This window comes from Simochromis diagramma, unplaced genomic scaffold, assembly GCF_900408965.1.
Source record: "Simochromis diagramma unplaced genomic scaffold, fSimDia1.1 OVJJ01000208.1, whole genome shotgun sequence".
NCBI classification, from domain to species: domain Eukaryota; kingdom Metazoa; phylum Chordata; class Actinopteri; order Cichliformes; family Cichlidae; genus Simochromis; species Simochromis diagramma.
The window spans coordinates 2469002-2478383 of NW_024386789.1; the positions used below are offsets into that span (position 1 = coordinate 2469002).

At 40.3% G+C, this 9382-nt stretch overlaps 2 protein-coding genes across 2 annotated transcripts; both read right to left on the reverse strand.

Moving 5' to 3' along the window:
• Window positions 1-1647: 1647 nt before the first annotated feature.
• LOC120728432 (gap junction delta-3 protein-like) lies at window positions 1648-4068 on the reverse strand. Its single transcript, XM_040023335.1, has one exon. It carries the CDS (start codon window positions 3099-3101, stop codon window positions 2235-2237), a length of 867 nt encoding a protein of 288 aa, XP_039879269.1. The 5' UTR covers window positions 3102-4068; the 3' UTR covers window positions 1648-2234.
• A 144-nt stretch (window positions 4069-4212) lies between these two features.
• Window positions 4213-8745, reverse strand: LOC120728433 (gap junction delta-3 protein-like). The gene is made up of 2 exons (XM_040023336.1): window positions 7264-8745; window positions 4213-6999 (listed from the first exon to the last, which is right to left on the reverse strand). Exon 1 carries the CDS (start codon window positions 8372-8374, stop codon window positions 7529-7531), a length of 846 nt encoding a protein of 281 aa, XP_039879270.1. The 5' UTR covers window positions 8375-8745; the 3' UTR covers window positions 4213-6999; window positions 7264-7528.
• Window positions 8746-9382: the final 637 nt, after the last annotated feature.

Here is a 9382-nt window from a genome sequence, read left to right on the forward strand (position 1 = left end):
TATGCTGTCGCTTTTGTGAATTAATTATGCAGCATATGCTTGTGTTTCTGTACATTTCACTCTGTTTGTGTGCTGGTATGATTTATAACATGTCCTTCAAGTTTGGTGTTTCAAGTCGATGTGTATCACTTTGGACAGTAGAGGGTAGCAGAATGTCTGCCATGGTTCTGCCTTGTTGACATGGTTCATCATAAGATGGTCATTCTGGGAAGACTGGCCAGGATTAGTGTTGATGCATTACTGACCTGTTAAAATGCATAACTGAACATTGAAGTTTACCGTATCTTATTTAAGGCTAGATTTATGATGTGCAATATATCTTGATGCATGCTCTATAATCCAGTTAAGGAGTTCCCAAAAAGCTGATCAGTGGGAGAAACGCTGGGAAGGCACCTAAAGAATGCTTCAGGCAGTCCAGGAGAGATTAACTGCTGCCTAAGCAAAAAATCTTAGTGATCCCTTATGTGTCAGGAGTATAGGAACAGCTGAGACGCATTTTCTCTAAACACCGCGTCTCTGTGGCTTTTAAACCTCAAAACATGCAGCACCAAAAATTGGTCCATCCCAAGGATCGGTTCTCCCGACACAAACAGAATAATGTAGTGTACGCTGTTAAGTAGCAGGAGGATTGCTGTGATTTATACATCAGGGAAACCAAACAATCTCTGCTCAAGGGGATGGCACAACACAGTAGAGCTACCTCACCAGGTCAGGACTCTGCAGTCTATTTACACCTACAGGCCAGTGGACACTCTTTCAGTGATGAGGATGTACACATCCTGGACAGGGAGGAACTCTGGTTTGATTGAGGATTCAAGGAGTCCATGTACATGAAAAGGGAAAGGCCATCTCTGAATAAAAGAGGGGGCCTAAGGGTACATCTTTCACCATCTTATAATTGTGTGATTGCAGCCATTCCCCAACTCTGTGAATGGTACTCATGGTCTTGGATCATTGGTCTTTGGTTGGTGGTTTTTGATCAATCGACATGACAATTTCCATATTAATGGTCAAGGAACTGATCTCACAGCCCATTGTTTGTCAGCGGTGCTAATTATAGTCATTATGCAAATGTACTGTTTATAAAGTCGGGAAGCCTGCAGTCAGCTGAGACTGAAGAAGTCCCTCGGATATGTGACAAAATGTTTCTCCCACCAAAAACGCTACATCCAGATGAACAGAATCAACTTTTTGGGATGTGGTGTATTTAATTTTTTTTTCTTGAGCTACTCCTGTTCTGCCACTTTGATTAAGTGTGCTACCGTTGTTGGTAGAAACACTAATGTCCTTTAGCAAACACTTGCGCTCCCATACAGTGTAAATTCTGCAGTTCATAAACAGTTCTGATTGCAGTTCTTGTGCACTTGGTTAATCTCTTTATGTACATTATGTTTCTAAACTGTGCTAAGCTAGTCCGAGGTAATTTGTAAAAACAAGTGCAAGGGTTTTACTAAAACTTTGATGATTTATTCACAGTATTGAGATCAAAATCTTTATTGTTTGTATCTATTTTAGTCAGGTACATTTAAAAAAATATTCAACTACTTTCCAACTTTGAAACTTCGTCTCTGTGAATTTTAGCTTTTAACATGTTTATATTTCTGCTCATTCAACTCTTTTTTTTTCACCAAACATTCAGCAATTTTAAAATAAATTCAGCTCAAATGTTTTGAAGGTCAGCTTTGACCTTGGAAAGCTGACCTTTCCAAAATAAGTCCATGTGCTTATTATTTATTATTTTTTTTTATTGATACTGCTGATTGATGGTGAGCAAAATAAGAAAGATTTGAGATCTAGTCAAGAAAAAAACAGCTAAATTCGGTCAGTGTGGGTCACCAGGAACTGTCAAATTAATAGAAATTTTGTCTATCAGTACAACCTGAATCCTCTGCTGGATTAGAGTTTCTGCCTCTGGCAGCTACAAAAGGGACACAGTTACAAACAAAACAATCAGCGTTAAACAAGTTTATCAAGCGTAGTCCAGAAAACGTTTCCTTCCTGAACTGTTTACAGCCTTTAATCATTTAAACAACAATGTCTTGCACGCATCCTTCTTATCATCAGTGTTTTCTTTGCTCATTTTCCAAACAATCCTTGTAAAGTGTCCCACTGTAAATACTGTTTAACACATCAACAGTGAAATCATTTCAAATGAAATGGAGTTAGAGATGTAGTCACAGGTTAAAAATAGAAAAGACTCTGAATCACACATGCTGTGATTGCAGTCAGTCCTCTCACAATGTAAGCCTCGAGGCGCTCACATAGTTTCCTGGTGGATTTTTGCACTTGTGACCACTGCTGTAGACCTTTCGACTGTAGCTGCTTCTCACTGATCCCTTCTTTGCTCTCGCACTGCTGGCTGTGCTTTCTGACGTCATCTTTACTGATGCTTTCTCCTCTGTCTCCTCTTGCTTGAGGTTGTGGAGGTTCTCGCAGTCACATTGGTCATACAGTTCCAATTTCTTCTGATTTGAGCAAAACCACTTCCCAGAGCTATAGAGAAGCTCCACAACGCTGGAAAATGCTGATATCACCCCTACAGCAAAGTAGAAGAGGAGGAAGACTGTTTTCTCTGCAGGTCGGGAGGTGAAGCAGTCCACCGTGTAGGGGCAGGGAAATCGGTCACATGGGAACTGGGCCTCCACCTTGAAGCCGTAGAGATACCACTGGACAAATAAGAAGCCAATTTCTGCCACTATGCGGGAGATCAGAGTGATAATGTAGAGTGTCCTTAAAGCTTTTTCTTCTCTGTTCTCCCTGCTGCTCCTTTTCTTCGATGGAGAGGGGTTGGCACTCTTGTTATGCTGGTGTGTGGCGTACACGAGGTAAAGCAGAGAAGGTGTAGCGATGAGGACTATATGAAACACCCAGAATCTGTACTGGGAGATGGGGAAAGCCAAGTCATAACACACCTGCTTACATCCTGGCTGGAGGGTGTTACAGGTAAATTCCTCCTGCTCGTCCTCAAACATGTCACTGGCCACAGTTCCCAGGATCACTATCCTAAACACCAGCATGAGGACGAGCCAGAAACGACCCAGCATCGGCGACTCGGTCTGGAGGTCTTTAAAGAATCCACCGATGAAGTCCCACTCACCCATGGCTGCAGCTCTGTCAGGCCTTTTGGAAGTCTGGAGGCTTGTTCAGCTGTCTGTCTCAGAGCAAAGGCTGCCTTTGTTTTAAAAATGAAACTAGAATTCTTGTTATAATAATCTCCAATATATGACTCACAGTGAGACTGTACCCAATAAAAGTGATCAAAGGTAGCTTATCCATCCTAAGTGTTGACTGAGTTCATACTCCAGCGGCCTTAAACCAAAAATAAAACATCATATAAGAACCTGCAAAGACTATCAACAATATCATTAAAGACATAAAACAATAATAGCAGCCTACGAGCCTTTAAGAAACTCTTACCCACTAACATTATAGAGTCAACTGCTCCAAATTTCTTTCTATTTTAGGATATATACGTGGTTTTGACTCTTTGAAATTGACTCTGGAGGAAATATACTGACTTGGCTATGTTCCAGAGATGACAGTGATGGCAAGATAAAATGGGTTGAACATTGATTTGCCTTTCAGTTGTACCAACTTGTGGTTATATGAAATTCTCTACTTTGTTTTATTTTTCCCATCCACTGTGGTTGGTAGCATCTTTGTGTCTAGTATGTGCTTTTACTTCCTCTATCTCATCGTCATTGATTCCTTTCAGCTGTCTTGTACCGCAGTTTTCCCCATGTCTCTGTGTACATCAGTGTGTCTGTTTAAACCCTCAGCCTGTTTGTGCGTTTTTGTCACGTTGTGCTATTTGTCCATAGTTTTTGTTTTTCTCCTCCACTGTCTGGGCTATTAGTTGCCTCCTGGACTTGTGCCTCACTGAAATAAAGGTTTGTTTTAGTCTATTCATTCTGTCATTTGGGTCTAACGTCACACATAAACATTGCATGGGATTCACAAAGTTTATCTCATCTTATAATAGAAAATATCACTGAGAGTTGAACTGTAAAAATTGACCTTGGTGTCAGCAGTTGTCTTGGCTTCAAGGCGTGATATGAGTTTATCTGAGAAGTTGTCAGCGTCGTCACTGAGCTCCTTTTTCTTTCTGGAGCTTTGCTTTCCCTTTCGAAGTCATTGGTGTCCAATGAAGAGACCCTCTCGGTGCAAGGAGCACTGGTTGCAGTGATAAAAAACCCACGCCAAATATAAATGTGCTATGATTTCTTTTTATTTCTTTTTATTTCTTTATTTATTTTATTTCAAAAGAACAATCATTCTGAAATCCATTAGCAGAGACAGCAGTCTGGTTCATCAGCAGATTCACCTTTAGTTTTATGTTCACTCTGCACTCTGTGGGCACATCCACTTCCTCTATCTCCATTTAACACTCAGACAGGCCATCAACCCTCATCATCTGACCCAAGGATTTTCTTGGCTTTCTTGGTAACGGGCATGAACCAAAGAGCGGTGCTGTTTTTGATGCTGCTTTGCATAAGAATGGGTTTCTTTGTGAAACGTTAACAAACTTGTACAGTTTAAGTGCAAATCTTCACAACTTATGTACGATTATCAACATTTTTAAGGGCTCTGATATGCTGTAATATCCATGTCAGACTAAGTTTTCCACAAGACAGGTGTACACTGGTTCAAAATAAATATCTACTATTGTAAAATAAATATATAGATATAGATAGAGATAGAGATGGGTGGATGGAGAAATCTAAGTTGTACACAAGCAATATATAATTCTGCCAAAAATATTTATTTATCACAAAAAACAACACGTGGCTGGGCTATTCATAGACTTGAGAAAGGCATTTGACACTACAGATCACAATATATTAATAAGAAAACTGGAACATTATGGTGTCAGAGGGGTAGTTTTAAATTGGGTTCTGAGTTATTTAAGTGACAGGAAGCAGCTTGTGAAATTAAATGGCTGTTGTTCCTTGTGTATGGACATTGCTTGTGGTGTACCCCAAGGGTCAGTTTTGGGCCCAAAATTCTTCAACTTACACATCAATGACACTTGTAAAGTGTCCAGAGTATTAAAAATGGTACTCTTTGCAAACATTTTCTGCTCTGGTGATGATCTGCAGCATTTACTGGATGAGATGACTAATGAAATAATTAAAGTAAAATTCTGGCTTAAAAACAACAAATGATCATTAAATTTGAATAAAACTAAAATTACGTTGTTTGGAAATAGTAGTTTAAATACAAATGCTAAGATTCAAATAAATTATAATAATTTCTAGGGGTAATAATACATGAAAAACTTAACTGGAGAGCTCACGTAAGATATATTCATTCCAAAGAATCAAGCATTGGAATCCTAAACAAGGGAAAGCAGGTATTAGACGGGACATCACTTCATATTATCTACTGTTCACTGGTTTCACCTTACTTAAGCTATTGTGCAGAGTACAGTACGTTACATTACATAAAAGTACATTACATTCACTTTTTACTCTTCAAATAAAAGAAGAAAACAAACAGTTTGAATCATCCACAGTGCAGGTTATAGGGATCATACAAACTCACTTTTCTTGCAGTCTGAAATATTGAAATTGGCTGATCAAGTGAAATTCCAAACAGCACAAATTCTATTCAAAGCAAAAAACAAGGAACTGCCAGGTAATACTGAGAGTATGTTTTTCTTTTTAAACAAGGAATTTATAATTTAAGGGGTTTTTGTAACTTCAAAATTGTGAAGGTACGTACTACAAGAAAAAGCTTTTGTGTTTCTGTGCATAGACTGAAGCTGTGGAACAGTTTGAATATGGAGTGGAAGCAACATCTAAACATAAAGCAGCTCAAAAAGAGTTATAAAGATATAATTTTCTTGAATTATAAAGAAAGGAAAAATGTTGAAATTCAGTGAATGTCTCTATTTCGAAAATGTCATGTGATGTATATATTATCAGAAGTCTGTTTGCTATTTTTACTACAGATTATATCAGTAAGGAAGCTGACTATATATTGACTGATAGCTTATGGCAAAGGGGTGGGATTAAATAAGTGTGTACTTCTTCCCACTCCTTTTCGATGTGTAACTGAATCGGAACAGATGAAGCAATATTGAAATAAATTAACTTTATTTGTATAGTTTTTTTTTCTCTTCTTTTCTTTGCTAAATGTACCCTTATATTGTTTACATGATCGAAATAAATTAACAAACAAACAAACAAACAAATAAACAACACACGATTGTTGTCGTTTGTTGTGGCTAAAAATCTTGTCTGCCGAAGCCTTGACTGGGTTGAATCGTAGCCCATTTATGCAGAACAGGAATCGCTTCCTTCTTTTAGTTGTTCTTGACACACACACATGCACAATGTTAATATATCTGATCAGAAGCATGGAGGAGATTCCAGGAGCCAGTTACTTAGTCTAGCAGAGGTGGAGAGGGTTGTAGAAGGTCTTTAATCCACCAGCAGGACTAGTATCTCCTTGTTCATGCAAGTAGGAGCACGATAAACACTGACATTTGACATGTGGGTCATTTTGTTTCAGTCCATCTGATTCTGCCAGGTTGCACCTCAGTTTGTCCAGGAGCTCAGTGATGCCCTGATCCAGAGCATGCCCTGAAGTAGTCCTTATAGTCTGTGATGAGAGGAGAAACCTTCTTTGTGCCATTTAGCATCGGCTCCAGCACACTCTCCTTTTAGGTCTGGACCAGAAAGTCAATAAAGAGTTCGGCAAAGTGGACTTAAAAGTGGTGTTAAAAGCACCGGAAATATATAAGTATATTTATTTGAGGCAGTTTAATAAAGCCTAGAACACTCAGGAAGCCATTCTCTCTCTTCACCATAGGCAGAGGGTCCTCGCCCACTGGTAGTGTAGCATGCAAATGAAGCTACACCGAGTGGTGCAACAGCCTGGGGTCAACTGAAGGAACTCCTCAGCCTTAAGAAGCCAACAAGCAATCAGCAAAGTCAACACAGTAATTAGCCACAGTCTGGAAATGTGTGGGCAGGTAAGGTTGAGGCTTGACTTCTGAAACACAAAAACCAAATGCCAACATTCACACAAACAAAGGGGAGAGAGAAAGCAGAAGAGAAAGGAAAAGATAGAAGAGCAAGTCGAACCAGTAGGACCAAGGCGTGGCTCTCCAAGAAATATAAAAATAGTACTCATTTTCAAGGTTTCTTGGGTCTTATTTTCGTCTCGGCATGGCCTGAATCCCCTGCTGGGTTAGAGGTTCTATGTTTGATGAATCTGACAGCTACGAAAGGGCAACACTGACCAAAAACCAATCACCTGTAAGGAAGTTTGTCAAGTGTTTTCCAGGAAATGTTTCTGTCAAAATGCTTGCAGACTTTCATCATTCAGCAGAACTAACAAGTCAATGATGTCTCTCATGCGTCCTTCTTATCGTCTGTGCTCGTTTTGTCATTTTCCCATAAGTTTCTTCATGATGTCGCCAATACACATGAAGAGGAAAACATGTAGAGGGAATTAGAAATGTAGTCACAAATTTATGATAGAAAAAGGAGGATGCTGTGATTGCAGCATATGTGTCCTCTCACAATGTAAGCCTCGAGGCGCTCACATATTTTCCTCTTGGATTCTTGTACTTGTGACTGATGCTGGAGCTGCTTCTCACTGATCCCTTCTTCATTCTCACACTGCTGGCTGTGCTCACTGACATCGTCTCTCCTCCTGATTTCTCCTCTGTATCCTCTTGCTTGTGGTTGCGGAGATTCTCGCAGTCACAGTGGTAGATTCTGTCCTCCTGGTCTGAGCAAAACCACTTACAAGAGACGTAGAGAAACTCGACAATGCTGGAAAATGCTGATACTACCCCTACAGCAAAGTAGAAGAGGAGGAAGATTGTTTTCTCTGCAGGCCGGGAAGTGAAGCACTCCACTGTTAGGGGGCAGGGAGAACGGCTACATTGGAAATGGGCCTTCACCTCAAAGCCGTAGAGACGCCACTGGACAAATAAGAAGCCGATTTCTGCCAGTATGCGGAAGATCACAGTGATAATGTAGAGCGCCCTGGAAGTTTTTTCTTCTCTGTTCTTCCTGCTGCTCCTTTTCCTCGACGAGGAGCTGTTGGCCCTCTTGTGATCTTGATGTGTTACATACACGAAGTAAAGCAGAGAAGGTGTAGCGATGAGGATCAAATGAAACACCCAGAATCTGTACTGGGAGATGGGGAAAGCCTCATCGTAACACACCTGCTTACATCCTGGCTGGAGGGTGTTACAGGTAAATTCCTCCTGCTCGTCCTCAAACATTTCACTGGCCACAGTTCCCAGGATTAGTATCCTAAACACCAAAACGAGGACGAGCCAGAAACGACCCAGCATCGGTAAATGGGTCTGGAAGTCTTTAAATAATCCACCGATGAAGCCCCACTCACCCATGGCTGCAGCTCTGTCAGGTCTGTCTTCTTGGAAGTCTGGAGGCTTGTTCAGCTGTTCGTCTCAGAGCAAATGCTGCCTTTGTCTTAAAAATGAAACTAGAATTCTTGTTATTGTAATCTTCAATCAGTGACTCACGGTTTAACCTGAACCCATCAAACCTGATTAAATGTTGCTTCAAGGCTTATCCACCTTCGTTGCTCAGTGGGCTGTCTTAGTGGGCTGAAACCAAAAATGACGCAAAGAACCCGCAAAGAGAGTACATAAAGCACAACACTTCAGGAAAAAAAAACTGTAGCAACAGCCTGTAATATATCCTTTCAGTTCTTTTCTCCTTCAGTTAGCATAAAATACAACCAGCTAACATTGTAGAGTACAGTAACCAACCTCAAGACTGATCCAAGGTTCCATTTCATACATTTGAACTTTGCGAATGGACAGGTTGAAACCTAACGCCTACATTTCAGAGATGCCAGAGATGCCAAGATAAAATAGTCTGATGACAGTGTTAATCTACTATGCAGATACTCATGACCTACCGTCATGTTTGTTTTCCCAAGTAAGGAAAACAGTAAGTTTCCTAAATGGCAGAAAGCTGTACCTTCACATTCCCTGGTCATATGAGTGCTTGTATCAAAGTTTAAAATCCTGCATGTAGTTTGGTTGATTCAATTAGTAATAACCAAATGAAATCACTTTAGTTTTTGAAGTTTTATATTTTTATTCATTCATCCTCTTTTCCAATTTAGGGTCCATGGGGGTGTGGAGCCTATCCCAGCTGTCTTAGGGCGAGAGGCAGGTACCAATCCAAATCATTGGATCGTGCTCCAATCACTTCCATGACCACATGTGTATAACAAATGCACTTAGGCATGCAGACTGCTTCTACAAATATTTTAGATTAGCTCAAGAACAGTGCGTAGGGTGGCTTTTCATCACTGAGCTCAATACAAAGTCTGGGATGGAACCACTGGACTCTAGAGCTGTGGAGACGTGTTCTCTGGAGCAATG